Raw genomic sequence first — 22,918 nt, forward strand, 5'->3', positions numbered from 1 at the left:
TTGAAGCATTTTTTTTTAAATCATTGACAATTACTCGCTTTTCACTTCATAGGAAGTATTCCCACTGGCACTACCAGTACCATTCACCATTGAATATTGATTGACGATCTTGTGGTAGCACTAGCAAGAATAATTTTTCGTGTGCGGTACCGCAGCCCAATTAAATTGGATGATGTCGTATTGCGTGCATGAAAGCAGAGAGGGATTCATTTTACAATTAATAAAAGCTGTTACGCATTGCTGAATTAAAAAATTGTAAGAGTTGAAACGTCGAAGTGCGAAGGTCTTGTGATTATTTCCGCTCCTACTAAATCGCTCGCCCAAATTTTAAGAAAATTCTTGTGAAAAGGCCCTTTAGGCATGAAAGTGATCTAAATCGGTGTATTTTTGGACGCTGATTCCGAATCACCCCCCATGATGTAGGGTTAAAATGCTTCCCTGGAGAGTTATGGGCAAAAAACCGTTTTGGTCACGTGACAGGCTAATAAAACGTGAATTCGATTATTTAGGGCTCGGGTTAGAGTTAGGCCTAGGGTTGTAGTTAAGATTATGGATAGCTTCGGGGTTATGGTAAGGGTTAGGGTTGGGATTAGGGTTTATGTAAAACCGTTTTGTACGGCTGCAAAACCAAAAAAACCAAAGTCACGTGAAATTTTTGGGCGAGCGATTTAGTAAGAGCCCATTTTCAGTGGGTTTTATTTGTATCACGTCGTGACCCCTATCGTCGTTTCACTAGTGTAGAGTTTCTACGATACAGGGGAGCCGCGCACTCGTGCGCGGCGGGACATACAACGTATGAAAAGGTTTTATGGCGTTTATGATTATAGTACAGACAGATCCGTCTGAAAAAATCGATCTGCCGACACACAAAGCTTACAAAGGATTTTTGACGTTTTTGAGTCCTAATAGATGTCCTTTATGGCTGACCAACTTTTCCAAACTTTTCCACGTGTCTTAAGGCCACTTTTTGCCACTTTACCACTTTTTACCACCTTTCTTGTTTGTCGAATATCTTTAGTTGTGAACATCGTAAAAGGTTGCGGATCAATCGAGTGTGTTCATATTACAATGAAGAAAAACTCTTGTTATAACAATTTTTACGTCAGATAATCAGTTAATTGGATAATTATCAATTAGCTAATTAGCAAAATTCTAAAAATTTTTTATTGGCTCAAAATGATCGGAATAGCTTAAAACACGGAGAAAAGTAGTTTTTAGAAAAACTTTGAAAATTTTTCACTTACATTTTTTTTCGAGACTTGGAAAAATTTCGAAAATTCAAAATATTTTTTTCCGCCAAAAGTAATCAAATTGCATGAAACGCGGAGAAAAATGCTTTTCAAAAAAACTTAGTGAATTTTTCGTTTCAAGAATAATGAAATCACCAATATTTGTAGTTGGAGTTCAGGTAAATCGCGGCAGATTTTAGTAATGAGAAATTACTAAGTGGAAAGGTCTGAAACTGAAAAACGTTAACCATACGATATAAGAGTTTCATGACTAATTACAATACAGCCTTATCGATTTTCACAGAAACTGCACCAATGGCACAGTCAAGATCGAAAGACGAAACGATAGCCTGCTGTACTATCATTTTATTGATTTCAATGATGAATCAGTGGGGTTAAGATAATCACATTTGTAATAAATAAAACCTCTCTGTACCATCAATTGTGCTAATCTAAACCGGCCTACCTGGATTACCAGACCTCTTCTTTTCCTCAACAATGAAGCCAAGTTGTTCATATCGCATTTGGTGGGCGATTTAAGTACATATCGAGCTGTATTCAATCACAATACGACACAATACGTGTATATTATATGGCTCTTAATGAGGTTTATGAAACGCTTAATACCGTGAGAAACCCGGTATAGAGACGTTTTACAGTTTATCACGAAAACGTATACTTGGCCTCATAACTCTTTGACAGCTCAAAGAAGGCAAGAAAAGACCAGAAAGCTTAAAATGTCAACTCGCTCTTTTCAATGCTCTTCGATCTGTCCCGAGCTGATCATAATGGGCCCCGAATATCCTGCGGGAAGAACCTGTATTTTTACTTCACAACGTCCAGATTTCAAATCAACATCCTCAATAACATTAACAATCCTTCCTGATCAGGATCTGTCTCTATTAGCAATTTCCAAAATATCCTGACTCTCGTGGAACATTTTACTGAATGAATTATTACCGGTTCTTTACTACCCCTTGCCCGACGCTCGTATCTAAATCTTATCCTTGCCCGTATGTTACCCTTGTTGATTTTACTTTTAGCCGACCCTGACATATGGGGGTGATTTTATACCGCATAGCAAATGAAGCGGTATGCAGTACAATACAAAACAAGTCACAGTAGATGTTGGAAGGTGTATTTAAACTTGCTTCCTGGATCTGGCTGTTCCTTAGTTTCCTTGGTCTGTTCTTGCCTTCTTCGAACTGTAAATGAGCCATGAGGCCAAGTATACGTTTTCGTGATAAACTGTAAAACGTCTCTATACCGGGTTTCTCACGGTATTAAGCGTTTCATAAACCTCATTAAGAGCCATATAATATACACGTATTGTGTCGTATTGTGATTGAATACAGCTCGATAAGTACTTACATCGCCCACCAAATGCTATATGAACAACTTGGTTTGATTGTTGAGGAAAAGAAGAGGTCTGGTAATCCAGGTAGGCCGGTTTAGATTAGCACAATTGACGGTACAGAGAGGTTTTATTTATTACAAATGTGATTATCTTAACCCCACTGATTCATCATTGAAATCAATAAAATGATAGTACAGCAGGCTATCGTTTCGTCTTTCGATCTTGACTGTGCCATTGGTGCAGTTTCTGTGAAAATCGATAAGGCTGTATTGTAATTAGTCATGAAACTCTTATATCGTATGGTTAACGTTTTTCAGTTTCAGACCTTTCCACTTAGTAATTTCTCATTACTAAAATCTGCCGCGATTTACCTGAACTCCAACTACAAATATTGGTGATTTCAGTATTCTTGAAACGAAAAATTCACTAAGTTTTTTTGAAAAGCATTTTTCTCCGCGTTTCATGCAATTTGATCACTTTTGGCGGAAAAAAATATTTTGAATTTTCGAAATTTTTCCAAGTCTCGAAAAAAAATGTAAGTGAAAAATTTTCAAAGTTTTTCTAAAAACTACTTTTCTCCGTGTTTTAAGCTATTCCGATCATTTTGAGCCAATAAAAAATTTTTAGAATTTTGCTAATTAGCTAATTGATAATTATCCAATTAACTGATTATCTGACGTAAAAATTGTTATAACAAGAGTTTTTCTTCATTGTAATATGAACACACTCGATTGATCCGCAACCTTTTACGATGTTCACAACTAAAGATATTCGACAAACAAGAAAGGTGGTAAAAAGTGGTAAAGTGGCAAAAAGTGGCCTTAAGACACGTGGAAAAGTTTGGAAAAGTTGGTCAGCCATAAAGAACATCTATTAGGACTCAAAAACGTCAAAAATCCTTTGTAAGCTTTGTGTGTCGGCAGATCGATTTTTTCAGACGGATCTGTCTGTACTATTAGGGTATATTTTGGGACTGAAATAATCGGCTCTTACTAAATCGCTCGCCTAAAAATTTCACGTGACTTTGGTTTTTTTGGTTTTGCAGCCGTACAAAACGGTTTTACATAAACTAGTAGAGGCTCTTACGGGCATTGTCTGCTCGATACGCTATGGACCCCAGATACACCTTACTAGACGTATTTTTGACCGTAAAATCGATTAAAAGTGGTTTTAAAATGATTGGACTGACTTTTTGGGGGTAAAATTGCAAAAAAACCGATTTTTGGGCAAAAAATAGGCCAAAAAACCATGTTTTTTGATATTTTGAACAAGTTAATTTTGTTGCCATGTCGGCGAAACTTGCATGGAGATAGCTAAAACACAGCCGCACAAGATGATATAAAAATTTTAAAAATCCCTCTATTTTTTTGGGGGTAAAAATCCAAAAAAGTGGTAAAAATTTTGACTTTTTTGCTTTAAGTTTGAATAATTTTTTGCAGTTGTATTAAATCAGCCCAAAAATAGTCACATCGTGTTTGCCTAAATTTTTCATTTCCGAGAAGTACCCACTTTATATACTTTATCGAAGTTTGAATATTGTCACTCCGCAAGCGTTTTTGCCAAATTTTCGACGCGCACTACGCGCAAAAGCATTTAGTTGTTATCAATTGGCACCCGCGCGTTCATCATAAATTTCAAACAGCTATAACTCAGCGAGATTATGTCCGTTCTAGCTCATATTTTCACACCAAATAGAAAATAATGTGATCTTATTGCTGACAAAATATAAATATAATTACTCTGTTTGCCTTAGAGTAATAGACTGTCAAAGTTTAAAACGCGCATTGGTATAGCACGTGACTAATAATGCCAAATTTATACTTCTTAACATATTATCGATCCTTAGACATCATACTATTGTGTCCAATTAGCGGTAAGGTCTCTAAACTCGTAGCAGAAAACACGTCATTTTGCCCGTAAGAGCCTCTACTAAACCCTAATCCCAACCCTAACCCTTACCATAACCCCGAAGCTATCCATAATCTTAACCACAACCCTAACCCGAGCCCTAAATAATCGAATTCACGTTTTACTAGCCTGTCACGTGACCAAAACGGTTTTTTGCCCATAACTCTCCAGGGAAGCATTTTAACCCTACATCATGGGGGGTGATTCGGAATCAGCGTCCAAAAATACACCGATCTAGATCACTTTCATGCCTAAAGGGCCTTTTCACAAGAATTTTCTTAAAATTTGGGCGAGCGATTTAGTAGGAGCGCTGAAAATGATGTCTACAGGTATATATAGCCCCTACACCTTCCCAAATTATTTAGCAAGGATTCAGAGCCAGTTGTTTAAATTAACTTGAATGTTATTGTCAAGACATTGAAGTAAATGAGTGGAGCCTCTTTCTCTTTCATCTCAATTTCAACAGTTCATCTTTCATCTCAACACTTTCTCTTTCATCTTAACATCACCAATGCATTATCGCATTTAGAAAACCACGATACAGTCAATGGGTGATGCTCGTAAAATATTTCATATTTGTTCCAAGACCGTCGACGAGTCCAACTCGGCACGTCTTGGTAAGTTATAAACCTACAACATACAACGATACAGCCTAGCCAAGCACTCGTGGGCGGCAGGTCTACAACGTGTGACAATCCCTCAATGGATACACTGACGAGCAATAAATAAAATTGTATATATATATATATATAACGGCTTTATGGTGTTACCACCCTTTAGTGATCCGTGCAGTGTTACCGGACTCGGACTAGATATACGGGTAGCAAATCATTATAGTCTAATCAAATTTAAAGCCCGCGCCAGCCGCACCGATTTCGGATATTGTGAAACAAGAGCGTCACGTAATACGCTTCACCTAACCATGTGCGCCTTTGCGGGCGCGCTTGTTTCACAAGTAAAGAGGTTAGAGGCGGGGCGCACTACTGCAATTGCGCTAGGGCTCTGGATAAAGCAAGTAGTACTACACGAAAGCTATAGTTTGGTTACCTAGCTTGCTATTTCATAGTTTATTGCTTGACGGATGTTACTTGTCTTAATTTCTTCGAAGTTGGAAGTAGCCGGTAGCGCGCGCCGGGCTAGACCATTAACAATGGTCAATCTATTGCTTGCTTCTTTCATGTGTAATGCAGGATCTCGAAAAGGTAGGTGATAAGGACACGCACAACTTTTGATTGACGATGTCAATCCGGCCCTTCAAAAGGGTTGACATTGTTCGCTTTGCAGAGCAACAATCTATTTGTATCACGTCGTGTCGTCGTGACCCGTTGTCGTTTCACTAAATGTATCGTGACTAGTACGATACAGCCGCGCACTCGTGCGCGGCGGGTCTACAATGAATGATAACAATCTACGAAGCAAAATTGCTCTAACCAGAGCCCTCTCGCTTGCAGTAGCGCGCGACCGCGTAGACACATGGCTATGTGAAAAGCAAGAAGCAAAAACAAAAATGATATGTGATAGTTCTCGCGGCGAGTACGAGTCGAAGCGGCTTGCATCACGTCATGACCCCCACGGTCGTTTCACTATAGAGTTTCTACGATACAGGGGAGCCGCGCACTCTTGCGCGGCGGGTCATACAACGTATGATATGAAGCGGCGAAGTCTTCCGACTTCCAAGCATGCTTTGTAAATAGTTATTAGTTAGGCAAAAGTAAATATGAAATGGTAAAGCTCATCGTTAGATGCGACTGGTATTTTTTACACAGTAAAATTTTCGAAAAATTACGTGATTTTGCGCGCAAAAATGATTTGGCTTTTTATGGGTTTAAAAAGAAATATTTTGGTCCAAAAAGTGTTAAAATATTGCTCAATTATTCCATTTAACACTTTTCTTTGTTCTTGTGCCAAAACAGGTTTGTTCATTGATTGTCATACGTTGTATGACCCGCCGCGCACGAGTGCGCGGCTCCCCTGTATCGTCGAAACTCTACAGTGAAGCGACAGTGGGGGTCACCACGTGATAAAAATCATTGATACTTTATAGCGATAGAAAAAAATTTCGCGGTGCCATGCCGAGCACTCTAAAATTTGTGAAAAAAATCGAGCGCTACCATAGCACATAGACAATAGAATTTTCGTAAATACTTCCCCGTAGCGTATTTAAGTCGCTGAACTGTTTTTGAGTCTCCGTCTCTCACATTCGTGTTTTCTTTGGATCTGAGTTATTGACATAGTTGGGTTTAAATATGTTTAACATTGAACAGTGTTGTATATAATTGATTAGTATATAATTGTTGAAATTATCTGTGCATATTGTTTGAACAGATTTTAGTCATCATAGATAACCTTTAAAGTATAGTCAGCTTTAAGGGAAACATCTTTATTTTGTATCAAATTCGTATCAATTCGACATTTGATTAACCTCTTGATTTACCAATTATCTAGCATTTGGTTTACCTTTGTTCAATTTACTCAACATGATCTGTATTCACAAACTATTTTGGATTTTTGACAACTTTTAAGCTATGAACCGAACTATGAAATTAATTACTTTGCCTTATCATCAAGCATCGTATTGCACATAATCTCCAATTATTTGCTGGTTTAGTTGTGTCGAAAGAGTGAAAACCGGATTGTACCTTGATTTACCAGATGTTTCAAATAAATGTATTTACTTTATTCCATGGCCATTCGATTTTCTACAATTTTAAGATTCGTTATAGACATACTTTTATACTTATCAAAGGTGGATCTATATCTTATTCAACTTAATCTAATCAGCTGATATAATGATTATAATATTCAGCTGGTACTAAGCTAAGAGAAACACATCATGAGTGGAAGTGGAAGTGACTCTGAAAAAGAGAAAGATGTCGAGACATTGATAGAAATTTACAAGGAAGCATGTAAGGCTGTAAATCGGGAACCTATCTCCAGAGTAATACGTTTTATGAATCTCATAGATAAAGACAATGAGTCATCTCTTGATGGATACGTCTTAGATTTGAGCGGAAATTTGCCAGAATTTAGAAATAAAAGACTTGACCAAGATGATGCCATTGCACTTGCCCGTGAGCTTAGTGAAGATTTCTTCATAACTGATATAAATTTATCATACAACAATATTGCAAATACTGGAGCAATTGCAATTGGAAAAGCTCTGCAAGACAATAAATTTCTTGAACACTTGAATCTCGGCATGTGTGACATTGAGGCAAAGGGTACAGAAGCTATATGCACTGGGATTCAGATGAACGACAACCTTCGCAGTTTGTCCCTGAAGGGAAACAAGATTGGGAGACAGGGCGGAATACTGTTATCAGCTACACTTCAAGTTAATAGCTCCCTCACTGAACTTGATATATCGGATACTGACCAAACAGATGAGAGCCTCATTGCATTGACCACAGTATTGTTAGACAACACAACTGTAAAGAAGCTCAATGTCGGTAACCCCTTAGTGACCAGTGAGCAAGAGGAAACCACGATTCATTTTGCAAAAATGCTTCATGTGAATTACAGTCTCACTGAACTTCATCTTTGTAAACATGGAATGAAAGATTTCGGAGCTACGCAACTGGCAGAAAGTTTAAAGGACAATAAAACTCTGATGTATTTGAATTTGGCCTGCAATAAGATTTCAGAAGATGGTGCTCGTGCTTTTTCCAGCCTTTTGAAGTTGAACACCCCGCTTAAACAACTATCCTTTGCATCAAACAGAATAGGAAACAATGGACTTGCTGCACTTAGTGAGGCCATCGCAACTAACAATTGCAATCTTACAACACTGTGGATCAACAACAATGGCATTACAGAAATGGGACTTTGTGCACTGGCAGCTGCCTTGAGGTCAAACATCACTCTCTCCAACATTTACCTCTGGGGGAATGAATTGAAAAACACAGCGTGCAATGCTTTTGAACAGCTTATGGAGGGAGGTAAACCAAGGCTTCTTCAACACAACACTGATGTTGTACCTTATGTTGTTGATGGAATAACATACCTCGCTGAAACTGGACATTATCTGTTTTCTCACTGAACTCTCTCATCGCTATTGATAGGCAAATAATAATTCAATATTAAGTTCATTTACAGTTCATTTACTCTGTAAATTTTACAGTTCATTTAAACAATTATTTGTAATCAAGATTTTGGAGATGATGGTTGATTAATATTATAAGGGATGTATAGTGTAAAAATATTTTGAAAATTTTGATCTTCATTTTCAGTTGATTTAGCTGCACTATTCTTTAATATTCATTTTATTCTCTTTTTGCAAGGATTTCCCAAAAAGCTTAAAAATATCTTCTATCATTGATGTTCAGAATTTTCTATTTATTTTATGAAGTTCAGTTTTCGTTGTGTTCGGAAATCAAGAAATACAATTTAATTTAGTCGATACTATCTTATTCACTTAAATTGCACGAAAACTGTCACGGCTTTTAATTTATATGCTTATCATTCCAGAATACATCATACTTACGTGGGATATTCACATCTAATGGATAAAAGCATTTTTTAAATGGTAAAATATGTAATCTTAATAAAATTTAAAACAATCACGACCACGTACATTTACTTCCCAGGAATTAATGGACGATATTGTCGACAACAGCAAAGAATCACCTGAGTGCAATCGATTAAGAAGAATCTACTACCAGGCATGTGCTGACTATCAGTGTTATTTTCAAGACAAACTTATCGACATTTTAGAAGGACATTCATCTACGGGGACATGCCTTGATCTGAAAGGGAATCTGAAAATGTTTCAAAAGAAAAAGCTAAAAGATCGTGACTTTATTCCCATATTTATCGAACTTCAAACTGACACTTATGTGACCAGCCTAAATTTAGCTTACAATCATCTATCTGAGGTTGCTTGCGAAAATATTGGCAAAGCTCTGGAAACAAATGACACCTTAATTGAGCTGGATTTAACTATGTGTGATATATACGTTGATGGGTGCTTCTCAATAAGTGAAGGTCTGAACAAAAATACTTGTTTACAGAAGCTAGTCCTGGCTGGAAATAAGTTCGGTCCTGTTGGTGCTGCTGTTCTTGCTGAAGCGTTACAGATCAACAATTCTCTCTTATCTCTTGATATTGCCAATACGGATCAGAATTCACAGAGTTTGATCCCCTTATCCACTGTTTTGATATCGAATACCTCTGTTGAATACTTAGACGTGAGCAGAACAGTCCCATACACTGATGAACTTACACTGACTGATCACTTTAGCAAATTACTGTCCATAACCGCTACACTCGGCGCTCTCAAATTATCTAAGTGTGGAATATCTGATTCTGGGGCAAACTCTTTAGCGTTCTCGTTGAGAGATAACTCCAGCTTGAGACACCTTGATGTTTCAAGTAATAAGATAACTGCAGATGGTGCCCAATCATTCGCAGATCTTTTAAAAGTGAACTCGACACTCGAGGAACTTTCCTTGTGTTCGAATACGATTGGTGACAATGGACTGATCGCTATCAGCGAAGTTCTTGCCTGTAGAAACATATCGTTACAAAAGCTGTGGGTTCCCAATAACAAAATCACAGAAGTTGGGTTATCTTCTCTTGCGATTGCATTACACTCTAATAAGACTGTGTCTAACGTGTATATCTGGGGCAATGAGTTTGGGGGAAAAGCTTGTGATGCGTTCCATATTCTCTGCAGCGGAGAAATGCCAAGACTGGAACCGGAAAATATCGACTTCAAGGTTTACACTGTAGATAATGTAAATTATCTAGCGGAGACTGGACATCACGGTTTCTCCCATTGAACAAATAAATTAATAAGTTATAACTTGCTTGTTGATTTGTATTCTGTAACCATTTCGTAATATAGTTATTAGTTATTTTAATTTTGTTATCGTTATCGTTTCCAAATGATTTTTATTGGTTTTCCCGATTGTTTTCTATAATATAATGCGTATTAAATATAAATCAAACCGTTTTCTTATCAGTTTTCACAATTTTTCTATAATGCTTGTAAAATTGAGTGTAATAATTGTCTGATTTTATGTATTTTTAAGATGATTGTTTTTGCATATTTGTTGAATTTAAGAATGTCATTTTGTGATTGCGTTATGATGTTGTTGTATTTGATCATTTCTTTGTTATTGAAAGACAGTTTAGTTACTAAATGAGAAAAACAATGATATCGATAAATTGAAATGCAGTTATGATTGACTTGACTCTAATAGAACCAGTTATTTTATTCGTTTACGCATTGCCACTATAACTGTTGATCACATACCAGAGTAATAATAATCCTACAATCAGTTAGATAGTACAATAGTAAAAGTACCTGAATGGATGACCGGTTATGGTGGTTTGCCAACAAGATTCAGGATGTCTACCAGATTGGTACCTACGACAGTCCCACTCTTCTGGAGGACTTTATCAGTGCTGACCCTACCGTAGAGGCTATCAATGGCTTCTTAAGTTAGTACTTTCTCAATCATTTCTGTGGACACATCTGTAAATACTGTAAAACCATTCATTTCTGCGGCGAATTTATTTGTGGATTTTTTAGTCATACAATATTCACTGAATATTGTATGACTAAAAAATCCGCGAAAACTTCTTAATCCTTCTATCGTACAATGTCTTAATTCTTCTAGAATCTAGATTACTATGTGTTTTAATTGCAGATGCAGGTGGTACGAACCGACTGTTTGTCCACAGTTCCGTTGTAGACAAAGTGACCCTGTCAAACAGAACCCTCTCAATCTACACTACACTTCCTGAGAGGCTGAAGTTAGAGGGTCACATTCTCCTTTACTTCTTTAGACTTTGTAATGATGTCAAGTTAGAAGTGGAGACTATCCCCAACAAGTCAGTGTTTTAAGTGTATAGCGGGGGGCCGGTGGGGGGGGGGGGGGGGTTGTAGCATGAGTTCAGCACTTAGTTGATTGATGCTGAATTTCTAGTTGATCAAATTGCGCTATACTTGTTAATGTCAAGCTTTTTATTTATCTGAGCATTATTTTGCTATCCTGATTTTCAGTGTGTTTGCTGGGACGGTTAAAGATTCTGCTATTCAGTCTTTTACCACATTTCTCTCTGAAGTTGTAGCCCCTGTGTTAAAGTCTAAGAGAGACTGGGGTCAGTGCTCCAGCGAACAGGTAGGTCTTATCTAGATGTTATCTAGTTACCATAGTTACACTACTAGTTAACAGGTAGATCTTATCTAGATGTTATCTAGTTACCATAGTTACACTACTAGTGAACATGTAGATCTTATCTAGATGTTATCTAGTTACCATAGTTACACTACTAGTGAACAGGTAGATCTTATCTAGATGTTATCTAGTTACCATAGTTACACTACTAGTGAACAGGTAGGTCTTATCTAGATGTTATCTAGTTACCATAGTTACACTACTAGTTAACAGGTAGGTCTTATCTAGATGTTATCTAGTTACCATAGTTACACTACTAGTTAACAGGTAGGTCTTATCTAGATGTTATCTAGTTACCATAGTTACACTACTAGTTAACAGGTAGGTCTTATCTAGATGTTATCTAGTTACCATAGTTACACTACTAGTGAACAGGTAGGTCTTATCTAGATGTTATCTAGTTACCATAGTTACACTACTAGTTAACAGGTAGGTCTTATCTAGATGTTATCTAGTTACCATAGTTACACTACTAGTGAACAGGTAGGTCTTATCTAGATGTTATCTAGTTACCATAGTTACACTACTAGTTAACAGGTAGGTCTTATCTAGATGTTATCTAGTTACCATAGTTACACTACTAGTTAACAGGTAGGTCTTATCTAGATGTTATCTAGTTACCATAGTTACACTACTAGTTAACAGGTAGGTCTTATCTAGATGTTATCTAGTTACCATAGTTACACTACTAGTTAACAGGTAGGTCTTATCTAGATGTTATCTAGTTACCATAGTTACACTACTAGTTAACAGGTAGGTCTTATCTAGATGTTATCTAGTTACCATAGTTACACTACTAGTTAACAGGTAGGTCTTATCTAGATGTTATCTAGTTACCATAGTTACACTACTAGTTAACAGGTAGGTCTTATCTAGATGTTATCTAGTTACCATAGTTACACTACTAGTTAACAGGTAGGTCTTCCTTATAAATTGAAAACATTGACCGATATTGCCTTGTTTAAAAAGAGACTTAAGACTCATCTTTTTGAAAAAGTATTCATATAGGTTTCATAAAATAACTTCTTCATAAAAATTAAAAACCCATATTTCATAAAATGCTAAGTTCTTATGTACATGTTCATTGTTCATGAGTCGCTTTAGATTTTGAGTTCTCTTTGGCTATAAAGCGATTTATAAATTTCTAGTTATTATTATTATTATTATCTTATCGAGATGTTATCTAGATTCTAGATATTATCATCTGCTATACCTCGCTATTTTAAATTTTAAAACTTCTATTAATTGTTGATATCAATCTCTCTAATCATGCTCGAGACTCTATTTAATGCCGATAAAACTCCACTAAATATTAAAAGCTAAAGTTAGTTACTATTCTATCTCTGAACCATATCTATGCTCAGGTACAGCAGCTGCTATCCTGTGTGGACAAGTGTGTGTACAGTATGGTAGACTCCCCCACCCCCACTGGTAAAGTAGTGCTAGAAACAGCCCCTGAGTGCGAGGACACTATATCCCGCAGACTTGAGAACACTGCTCCTGCTTATCTAGCAGAGTGTGAGAGACTCATTCAGAGCTGGAGCTCAACCATTGAAACTGTACTGTCTGATGCTTTCGAGGACAGGTCTGTTGTTGAACTGTGATTATAATGGAGTAAGGTAGTATGTTTATTCACTAGACTACAAATCATGATATGGTCTGTTGTTGAACTCTGATTGTTGTTGAACTGTGAAAAGGATTGTTGTTGAACTGTGATTGAGACTACAAATCTTGATATTGAGTTACTTCTTTGTAATTTTAAAATGTACCAATAAACACTATAGAATAAAATGTTTACTCGCAGCCGAGCTCACATGTTGGAGAGCTGCACTGGACCAATAGTGGAAATACACCGCTGGAAGAGAAGAAACCTTCTCCTAACCTCCATCATAGAGCAACTGAAAACAAAAGAGAGTAAAGCAGTTATCACGACTCTGATAGCAAACAAGAGCAAATACCTCAAGAAGTGGAGGTCAGTGGATATCATCATCACAGATACAGCTAACGAAGCTAAAGATAAGTACAAGTACCTAGAGGGACTAAAGAGACACATTGAGCCGCTGTGTGAGGAGAACAGGATATCAGAAGTAATGAACACCTGCCTTCACCATCTCATGATGGGTTTTAAACAAGTCAGTACTGGAAACTATACTTCTAGAGCATGCTCATCTATATACGAGTAGTAGTATTCTTTTAAAAACTACACTACTAAACATCAAGTTATTATGTAGTTGATAATTATTAATTTGATTAATTTATAAACGTGATAACAGATTCAGTTTTGTAACTAGCACTACATTATTATAAACCCACTCACCCTCTCCTTACCCAGGCTGAAGCAGCGTCACGTCACTACGCACGGTCAGGTTTCCTAGGAGTAATAATGAGCAAGGTATCTAACCAGCTGGTGACCCTGTGTAAAGCTAACTTGTTTGTGAGACAAGGTTACGAGGCTGGAGAGGTGTGGGGGCAGGTTGAGAAGCCTGCAGAGAGGGAGTCTCTTAAACACCTCCACAACGCGCTCGTGGAGTGCCTCGCTCTTCACAAGTTCTATAAGGTTACTACTAGTTAACATAGTTACACTACTAGTTACCATAGTTACATAATGTAGCAGTATCTCTTAGTATATAATGTTTGTTATCTTCCGTTATCTGAAAGCTGTCTAATGTCTAGTGACGTCATTGTTTTTCACGATACTTAGTTCTGAAGTGAAGTCAATTTAAATTATTCTAAATAAAAGTAAGAAGACCGTGGTCTTATAATCGGAGAAGCAACTCCTCCCTGCTAACTTAGTAACAACTCGCAGGAGTGTTTAAAGAATCTGAGAGACATGTTAGGAGCCTCCAACAAGAACACGATGTGCGGCTCCAGACGGGGAGCCTCCTCAGTTGCCAGATCAGACTGCACTGACAGCAGGGATAGCAACATCAACGAGAAAAGACGTGAGTTACTACTAGTTACCATAGTTACACTACTAGTTACCATAGTTACATAATACGTAATATAGTAGCGGTATCTCTTAGCAATATCAACGAGAGACGACGTGAGTTCCTATAATTCTAGAAGTATTTATATGATTTGTACAATTTGTAAAATAATTCATGATTCTTTCGGCCATATCATCTCATTTCATTTATAATCATTGCATTGAGACTTAACGAGATTACAGTATTCATCAAAGTCCTTATGTACATCACTCAATATCACTGACAATCCAAAAACATTTCATTTTTCTTACAAAATATTCAGTACGTCCGGTCAGATCACCAAATCACCCATTCCATCAAAATAAACTTGATCGCTGGAAGATTGTAAAAGAGAACGTCCAGATTCTTTCTCCTGCAGGTTGTCCTGATTTTGGATCATTTACAATTTTGTTTTCTCCAATCATGCACATGATCTGCACGATTGATAATGTCCAGATTGCTAAATTGCCATTGCTGATCCTCGCTAATCTCTAACCCTCAAAAGTAAAACCAGGTGATAGGAAGACTGGAGCTAGCCAGAGCTCCTTGTTTCAACTGAACACTCAAAACTTTGGTATACCCATCACGGATGATCAGGCTATTTTGGGAAGTCTCGATAAACTGATCGAAAGGAGCCGTGAGCTTATTGAGGTACGTAATTCACCAATCAGGGAAATTTAATCGGTCGTTGCATTGTTATAGTGGTAATTGCAGCATTTTATAGTTCCTCCATTTTTCATCTTACCCCACATCAAACTAGTAATCATATCCCGTTGTCAGGTTATAACGACGCTAAGTCAGCTGGAAGATCTGGCTAAAAGTGTCTCAGATATTGGTAAATGCGGGGTCTCGCCCCTCATCACCAGACATCACCTCTGTTCTTCTAATACTGTAGAGGAGATATCAATGCCTCCCTCGGATAGCAACATGGACTGTCTTGTTGAGGAAGGTGGGTATTTCTTCTTGTAGTGTTGTGAGGTAGGACTTGAGGTGATCTATCAGGGTTGAGGATTTAGTTAGGTTTTTAGAACAGTTTGTACTTATATAAATATACATATATTTGATATAGTTCTATTCGATTTTAATAGTCCATCAGGGTCGAGTAGTTCTTTAGGTTTTACTGATAGCCCTGTTTGCATTTAACAATACATTTAACAGTCCATTTAAAGACTACCGACGCGATGTAGGATGAATTCTCCGCATTCCAACAGCATCTTGTGTTGCTCACTTTGCTGATTCCGGGAAGCATTCTCTTTACGCTATCATTATGTTATTGTACGATAAGATATCGTTCATTTAAAATTAAGGAATTATAGGCCTGTCAACTGTCAAGGATTGCAGCCCAGTTAAGAGCTACTTGTGCCATGTAAGGGATAACTGAGGTCACGTGACCATCGATCCTATCACGTGACCGCAGAGTACAATAGGAATAGGGCTTATCTTAGTGTTTGTTTAGCTTATCAGTAGTTTTAAAAGCACTCCGTGGGAAATTGATGTAGCGATTAGAGATTTATCTTTTTCACGCGTGAGAAACTCACGCGGTGCGGCAGAGTATTTAAGGGCTCGAAAGAGTGTCAGAGGGGTTCTTCTTTATTACGTATATTTCACAAATTGTAGATTTTTAATTAAGATTGTTGAGACACCCTTTTTCAATTCTATTCGGATTAACTTAAACATTGTCAGTGTCCAGTGAGACACTTCTCACCTTTACTCAGAAGTGTGTCTGATACACGAGTAAGGAGTGTGCGCACGCTCCTCACTGTTGTATCAGACACACTTCTGATACAACCAAATTGTTGAGACACACTTCTCTCTTTTCTGTTTCTGATATCGGGACATACCTCTCAATTGTTTAGTTTTAGTGAGTCTAGACTTATCCTATAGTTAAACGTAGAGTAAGAACGGTTTGCTACAGTAGTGAGATATCAGTTGAACGCCGGAACTTAAGTATTCTATGTTCGTTAGCTTGTGCCCCTCAAGCTAATAGTCAGTTTAATGTGACTATTTCTTCAGATGAAGCTTCCCAGCCGGCATCCAGTTCAGAAGGCTCCACGAGAGAGATAACACCCTCTTTAGAGTCCGATAGTGATGGAATGAGATCTATAAATACTCTCGATATTGGACCCTCTACTGACAAGACAGTTGAAGAAGGTAAAAACTAAGTTAATGACAGTTGTGTAATGGTGATCAAAATCAATTTGATTATAAATATTAAATGTAATCGATCAAAAAAGGGTGCCATTTTAATTTCCAGAACTATCAAATTTGTAATGTAATATTCATCGCAGATGTACACATTGCGACGTTCATCAGAAGAGTTCTGAATCAAACATACCAGAGTTTGATAGCAGACTGCAGTTCCTTGGAGGTGATGTTGTCTTCAGAAGGAAAACACAAGGACAAGTTCCCGGAGACGTACCAGAAGTTTGTTCACTCTATGAGTCGGCTGGAGATAGCCTTGTGTGCTTATATTAAGTCTACCATTACGGAGAAGACTTCTATTAAAAACGGTCTCGCAGTCATCCAGAGGTTTGATTTTCTTTGATAGTTTTGTTTTGGCACTGTGCCAAATTGGCACTGTTTTGTTTTGGCACTGCACGTCAGTTAATATACATTATACAATATACATAATTATATTTTATACATATAGGTAATCTTATCTTAAAGCGTTAAAGGTAAGGTCTTAAAAGCTAATTATCGTCTAGGTTCAGCGCTTTGAAAGTGTCAAAAGACAAAGGGAACCTGCGGCAAACACTCCAAGATCTCCAAGCAGATCTTTTCTTGAACTTTGAGGATGATTTAGATCGTATAAAGGAGATGTACGAGGAAAGCAAGGAGACTCCTCCTATTACCCACAACGCTCCAACTGTAGCTAGTGCACTGCTCTGGATCAGACAACTCATTCACCAGATTGAGGATCCGATGAAGATATTCAGAGAGAACAAGATTCTCATGAGCAACCGTGTAAGTTTCTTATCTCTTATCTTATCTCTTGAAATGCGTTCTTTTCATTAATTTAGACCTAGTCCATGTTTATCTATCCGCGACTTCACGTGAATTTCTAACACACCCTGGGATTGCAGGACTCAGGTTAGTTACAAGGTTACTAGTGTAGTTACTAGGTAACTAGTGTAGTTACTAGGTTAGTAGTGTAGTTACTAGGTTACTAGTGTAGTTACTAGGTTACTAGTGTAGTTACTAGGATACCAGTGTAGTTGCTAGGTTACTAGTGTAGTTACTAGGTTACTAGTGTAGTTACTAGATTACTAGTGTAGTTACTAGGTTACTAGTGTAGTTGCTAGGTTACTAGTGTAGTTACTAGGATACCAGTGTAGTTGCTAGGTTACTAGTGTAGTTGCTAGGTTACTAGTGTAGTTGCTAGGTTACTAGTGTAGTTACTAGGTTACTAGTGTAGTTGCTAGGTTATTAGTGTAGTTACTAGGTTACTAGTGTAGTTGCTAGTTTACTAGTGTAGTTGCTAGGTTACTAATGTAGTTATTAGGTTAGTAGTGTAGTTACTAGGATACCAGTGTAGTTGCTAGGTTACTAGTGTAGTTGCTAGGTTACTAGTGTAGTTACTAGGTAACTAGTGTAGTTACTAGGTTACTAGTGTAGTTACTAGGTTACTAGTGTAGTTACTAGGTTACTAGTGTAGTTACTAGGTTACTAGTGTAGTTGCTAGGTTACTAGCTTTGTATTACAGGACTCGGGTCGGATAATAAAGCTGTACAACAGACTAGCCACCACGTTCTACAAGTTCGAGACACTGTGGCTCTCCAACTGGGTCACCACAGTGGAGCCTATACGCTCTGCGCTACGAGCTACCCTTCTTGTGCGGGATCCGGAGGGGGTACTGCACGTTAACATGGACCAGAAGATACTGGAGCTGATTCAGGAGACCAAGTGGCTGTTGAGACTGAGCTGTAATGTTCCTGAGGGGGCTAAAGAAGTGCTCAAACAGGTACATCTGCTTCTTTTTGTGGTATTTTACTCATCTATATATTAATTCAAATCCAAACATTTGTTTATTAAATATGATTTTATTTATTAAGGTAAATCACACGCAGTTAAATCAGAGGGTTTAATTTATGGAGCAACGTATCAAAACGTACGTATAACATTTAAACCAGTGTAGTTGCTAGGTTACCAGTGTAGTTGCTAGGTTACGAGTGTAGTTGCTAGGTTACTAGTGTAGTTACTAGGTTACTAGCTGTTTAATTTCAGGAGCAACGTATCAAAACGTACGTACAACGTTTAAACCAGTGTAGTTGCTAGGTTACGAGTGTAGTTGCTAGGTTACTAGTGTAGTTACTAGGTTACTAGCTGTTTAATTTCAGGAGCAACGTATCAAAACGTACGTACAACGTTTAAACCAGAACGTGAAAGACATGGGACGGGTGATCTGCTCGATCTCCCCAGCAGTGAAACCAGTCCTCTCCTCTCAGCTGCACCACCTTCAACTCACAATCCAACCAGGACTAGTCACCTTGACCTGGAATAACGTTAACATTGACGCGTTCCTCCACAAGATGACTATTGCAACCCAGGAGCTGTCCCACACTAACAAGCTGGTGCAGGACATACTGGAGACACAAGTGGAGGTTCACCTGAGTGACATCCCGGCCCTGCTGTTCTACGAGAGCGTGAATAGTAACAGTAGAAGTTGTGAGGACTTTGTTAAGGTTCAGAGCGAGGTGGTCGGAGAGAGGTTCGGGGAGCTCACCCATATGATCACACAGGTTAGTTGATATTTGCTAACACGCTGAAAAGAAAGCTATAATATGGTAAGATTTACACTTTAAAACACTTTGACGATGCAGATTTACACTTACTGTAATACAGTTGTGATCAGAGAAGGAAGCACATGAATCAGATTGATAATATCTCAGGTACAAACAGGTCTGTTTAACGTTTCTATTGTCAGGTACAAGCAGGTCTGTTTAACGGGGTCATGTCCGCTATAAACGCAGCAGATCGGAGTGGGTACGTCAAGAAGACTCCTGACGAGGCACTTGTTGCTTCTGTTTTAGCAGAGTTCCACATGGTTAGTAGTTGCTAGGTTACAACGTTACAATTGTAAAGTTACCATGTTGACTTTTCTTTCTAGAAATAGAATGACAAATTATTACAAATGAATGAATTACATCTCATTTACTTCCGATGATTATGACCGTATAACATCTGTCTCGGCTCATTGTTCTCCCATATAATATATAACACTGTATTCTAACACTGTGTTCCCCCCTCAGCGAATAAACAAGGCGTACATGAGTATAATAAGGAGATCAGTGAGTAACCTGGCCCGATCCCTGACAGAAGGAACTCCTCTCTTCAAATCTAGAATAGAGCTTTGTGTTCCGGAGATTGTACTCACTCCCTCCCTCGCTTCAATGCAGGTGAGAATAACACAACTTTTGGTGGCTTAAACTGCAGCTATCCGGACTCCAGCCGACCATATCATATACAATTATGAATTCTGTCCTATAATTATATTTTTCACCACCTTGTACCACTAGGAGTCGCTGGACAGTACACTGTCAATAATAACGGAGAGTATCGAGCGAGCAACATGGCTGACCCCTGGAGATAGAGACATGATGCGAGGCTGGACCTCGGAGGATGAGGAGCTCCAGTCTGACATCAAGCTGATAAAACAAGCTGCTCTACAGGCGGAGGAGGACATCACTCACTTCTTCTCCGTCTTCATGGAGTTCAAGAGGTTCTGGAGGGATGACCTTCACGGAGAGTACAAGGAGTTCATGGAGGGGAACAGCTGTCTTATCCAGTGTGCTAACAAGGTCAGTCAAGTAGTTTTACTATCTGTAGGACTGTTGAAACATGTTATGATAGAGATCTATAAACTGTAGTACATAAAATCCTGCTAAAATAGAAACCACTGATCAACGAAATTCATTTAGCATTATCACAATAATTTTTCTACCAGGTTCAAGCTCTATTGGAAGAGGAGCACAAGGTGCTATCTATAGACAGTGCGAAGAAGATGAAGGTTACCGTGCTCGACACAACACCTGTTAAGAACTCTATCCACGCCATGATACGAACTTGGAAATACAAATACGCTTCCCAGCTCCACTACAATGCTAAGGTTTCAGTTGTTTTACTTATAGAGTACTTATTGAGATTTTATTGAGATTTTATCTATCAAATATTCCAAACTTCCTTCCCACTTTTGGATTAATTTGTGTACATATTAAATAAATAACTAACTAAAAAACTAACTAAAAACCTTCAGAGAGACCTGGATGATATCATAAAGTATAGAGACCACATAAGAGAGCGACTGACGGTATCAGTAGAGTGTCTCAGCAGTCTCAGCGAAACTCTGGACTTGCTGGCTGAGTTAGGAGACCTCGAGAACACTATTGATGATACCTACCTTCCTGTCGAGATCACCTACCAACAGCTCACCGACTTCGAGGTGTGTCTTGATATGATTTGTGGAAATACTCACTAGTTTAATGGCTGGAGGTGAAATTGGCTCGGCCTGTGTAGGTTTGCTGTGGTGACTTATTAGTCTCCACAGTCTCTAGTTATTGATTTTAGCATTAAACATGTTAATAATTGCAATAATTACAAAGTTCCCTGCTGTTATTTCACCTTTACAAATTACCAGGTCCAACTGCCTCGTAACGAGGTAGAGTTAGTGGCGACACTCCGCGACGAGTGGAAGATGCTGATGGATCTGGCAGACAGTGTCAGACAAACCCTGATGATCGAGCAGAAGCTGCAGTTCGAGCAGGAGCTAGAGAAGCAGGTGCAGTCGTTCATTGTGGAGGTCATTCAACTTAGAACCAGCTTTGAATCCCAAGGTATTGTTGTTTAGTTGTTTTCCTGCTATATGAACTGTCTCTAATTTGAACATGATTCCAGTAAACTTATTCTATCGTATTTCTGTTCCTTTATAGTAAAGTGTGTTGGATGAAAATATATTCATGTGCTTTCTTGGGTGCGATTTTAACCATGTCCATCTATCCTTCTAGTTCAGGAGACCAAACTGGCATATTTTCAGGTCCTGGTGTCAGCAATATCTCTCCAGATGAGGCCATGAACAGGCTAGTAAAATTCTGGAAATCATACAACACATTCGACAGTAAGCAGCACACTTTACAAGCCGTCCAGAAGATGTACGGACTACCACTGACAGCTTACCCTGATCTCGAAAAGACAGGGGAGGAATTGAGCTTGCTTCAAACTTTGTATGATCTTTATCAGAAATTCATAGAGTTTGATGAGACATTCAAAGATACGCTTTGGCAGGATGTTAATCTGGAGCAATCTAAAACCGAAGTATGTTTACATTTTGATTGCGATTTTCCGCTTTCGGTATCTTGCCATGTGGGAGGGAAAACAGTTTGCGCGGCTTATCAGAAATTTTGGTTGCTATAGAAACAAACAAAATTGTATGCAAATTTTAAGCGTTATCACTTTCCTTGACAGAAACGCCGCGCAAAGTTTTTATTGCATTTCAGCCAACTTGGGTTTTATCGGACAACAATTACAGTGCAGAAAAGGTTTAATATAATGTTTATTTCAGATGAACGTCCTTCACATGGATTGCAGGAACCTGCCAGAACGTGTGAAGGAGTGGGGAGCTTACCACACTCTATTTACAAGCTTGGAGGCTTATCTTGATCTGTTCCCGGTCCTTCAACAGCTCAACTCTAAACAAATCAGGTAAATGAGTAAAAAACATGGTTAGAAGAACTTTTATAACAAACTATGAGGAAAATTGATCATAAGATTAATCTATGGTGACTTAACCAATTTCATGAATCAGGAGCCGACACTGGCTGCAGGTCATGCAAGTAACTGGATCCAACTTCCAACTCGAGGCATCTCAAATGAAACTATGTCATCTGCTGGACTGTGATCTCATCAAGTACTACATTCTCATCTTTACTTGTTATTATTTGAAAACATAATTTTTCTTGTTATTTTCTTATACCGAAAGGGAGATCTACAAAATTATCTGATTTCTTCTCTCCAAACTGAATGATTGAATCTCAGGTACAAGTCAGAGATAAGTGACATAGTAAGTTGTGCTAGCAAGGAGCTCGATCTCGAGCAGAAGTTGAGGAGCACTGAGGAGGAGTGGGCAGAACAGAGCTTGCACTTTTCGCAGTTCAAAAACAGGGGCTACCTTATGCTTGATGCTAGGTGAGGCTTCAACTTAACCATCCTTACTGGATTCCATACTCATTATTTTCTCTTTCTCTTCTTCCTCAATTTTGTTCCTTATACCAGCTCCTCATA

General features: G+C 38.2%; 2 protein-coding genes across 2 annotated transcripts in view; both read left to right on the top strand.

Moving 5' to 3' along the window:
* Window positions 1-7,215: 7,215 nt before the first annotated feature.
* On the top strand, window positions 7,216-10,594 carry LOC134825563 (uncharacterized). Its single transcript, XM_063837795.1, has 2 exons — window positions 7,216-8,530; window positions 9,081-10,594. Exons 1-2 carry the CDS (start codon window positions 7,328-7,330, stop codon window positions 10,272-10,274), a joined length of 2,397 nt encoding a protein of 798 aa, XP_063693865.1. The 5' UTR covers window positions 7,216-7,327; the 3' UTR covers window positions 10,275-10,594.
* A 186-nt stretch (window positions 10,595-10,780) lies between these two features.
* The window catches only part of LOC134816904 (dynein axonemal heavy chain 8-like), an 89,688-nt gene continuing 77,550 nt past the window's right edge, over window positions 10,781-22,918 (top strand). The window contains exons 1-25 of the mRNA XM_063825925.1: window positions 10,781-10,938; window positions 11,148-11,331; window positions 11,504-11,621; window positions 13,043-13,263; window positions 13,483-13,810; window positions 14,011-14,235; window positions 14,485-14,620; window positions 14,928-15,023; window positions 15,159-15,295; window positions 15,425-15,593; window positions 16,658-16,795; window positions 16,933-17,173; window positions 17,350-17,608; window positions 18,348-18,605; window positions 18,982-19,383; window positions 19,569-19,688; window positions 19,894-20,040; window positions 20,161-20,442; window positions 20,589-20,750; window positions 20,898-21,083; window positions 21,279-21,474; window positions 21,675-21,952; window positions 22,200-22,339; window positions 22,443-22,544; window positions 22,673-22,822. Coding sequence (XP_063681995.1) covers window positions 10,806-10,938; window positions 11,148-11,331; window positions 11,504-11,621; window positions 13,043-13,263; window positions 13,483-13,810; window positions 14,011-14,235; window positions 14,485-14,620; window positions 14,928-15,023; window positions 15,159-15,295; window positions 15,425-15,593; window positions 16,658-16,795; window positions 16,933-17,173; window positions 17,350-17,608; window positions 18,348-18,605; window positions 18,982-19,383; window positions 19,569-19,688; window positions 19,894-20,040; window positions 20,161-20,442; window positions 20,589-20,750; window positions 20,898-21,083; window positions 21,279-21,474; window positions 21,675-21,952; window positions 22,200-22,339; window positions 22,443-22,544; window positions 22,673-22,822 — 4,808 coding nt within the window. The 5' untranslated portion in view covers window positions 10,781-10,805. The remainder of the gene's footprint in view (window positions 10,939-11,147; window positions 11,332-11,503; window positions 11,622-13,042; window positions 13,264-13,482; window positions 13,811-14,010; window positions 14,236-14,484; window positions 14,621-14,927; window positions 15,024-15,158; window positions 15,296-15,424; window positions 15,594-16,657; window positions 16,796-16,932; window positions 17,174-17,349; window positions 17,609-18,347; window positions 18,606-18,981; window positions 19,384-19,568; window positions 19,689-19,893; window positions 20,041-20,160; window positions 20,443-20,588; window positions 20,751-20,897; window positions 21,084-21,278; window positions 21,475-21,674; window positions 21,953-22,199; window positions 22,340-22,442; window positions 22,545-22,672; window positions 22,823-22,918) is intronic.

This window comes from Bolinopsis microptera, chromosome 1 (assembly GCF_026151205.1).
Source record: "Bolinopsis microptera isolate Bmic1 chromosome 1, MBARI_Bmic_1.0, whole genome shotgun sequence".
Classification (NCBI taxonomy): Eukaryota; Metazoa; Ctenophora; class Tentaculata; order Lobata; family Bolinopsidae; genus Bolinopsis; species Bolinopsis microptera.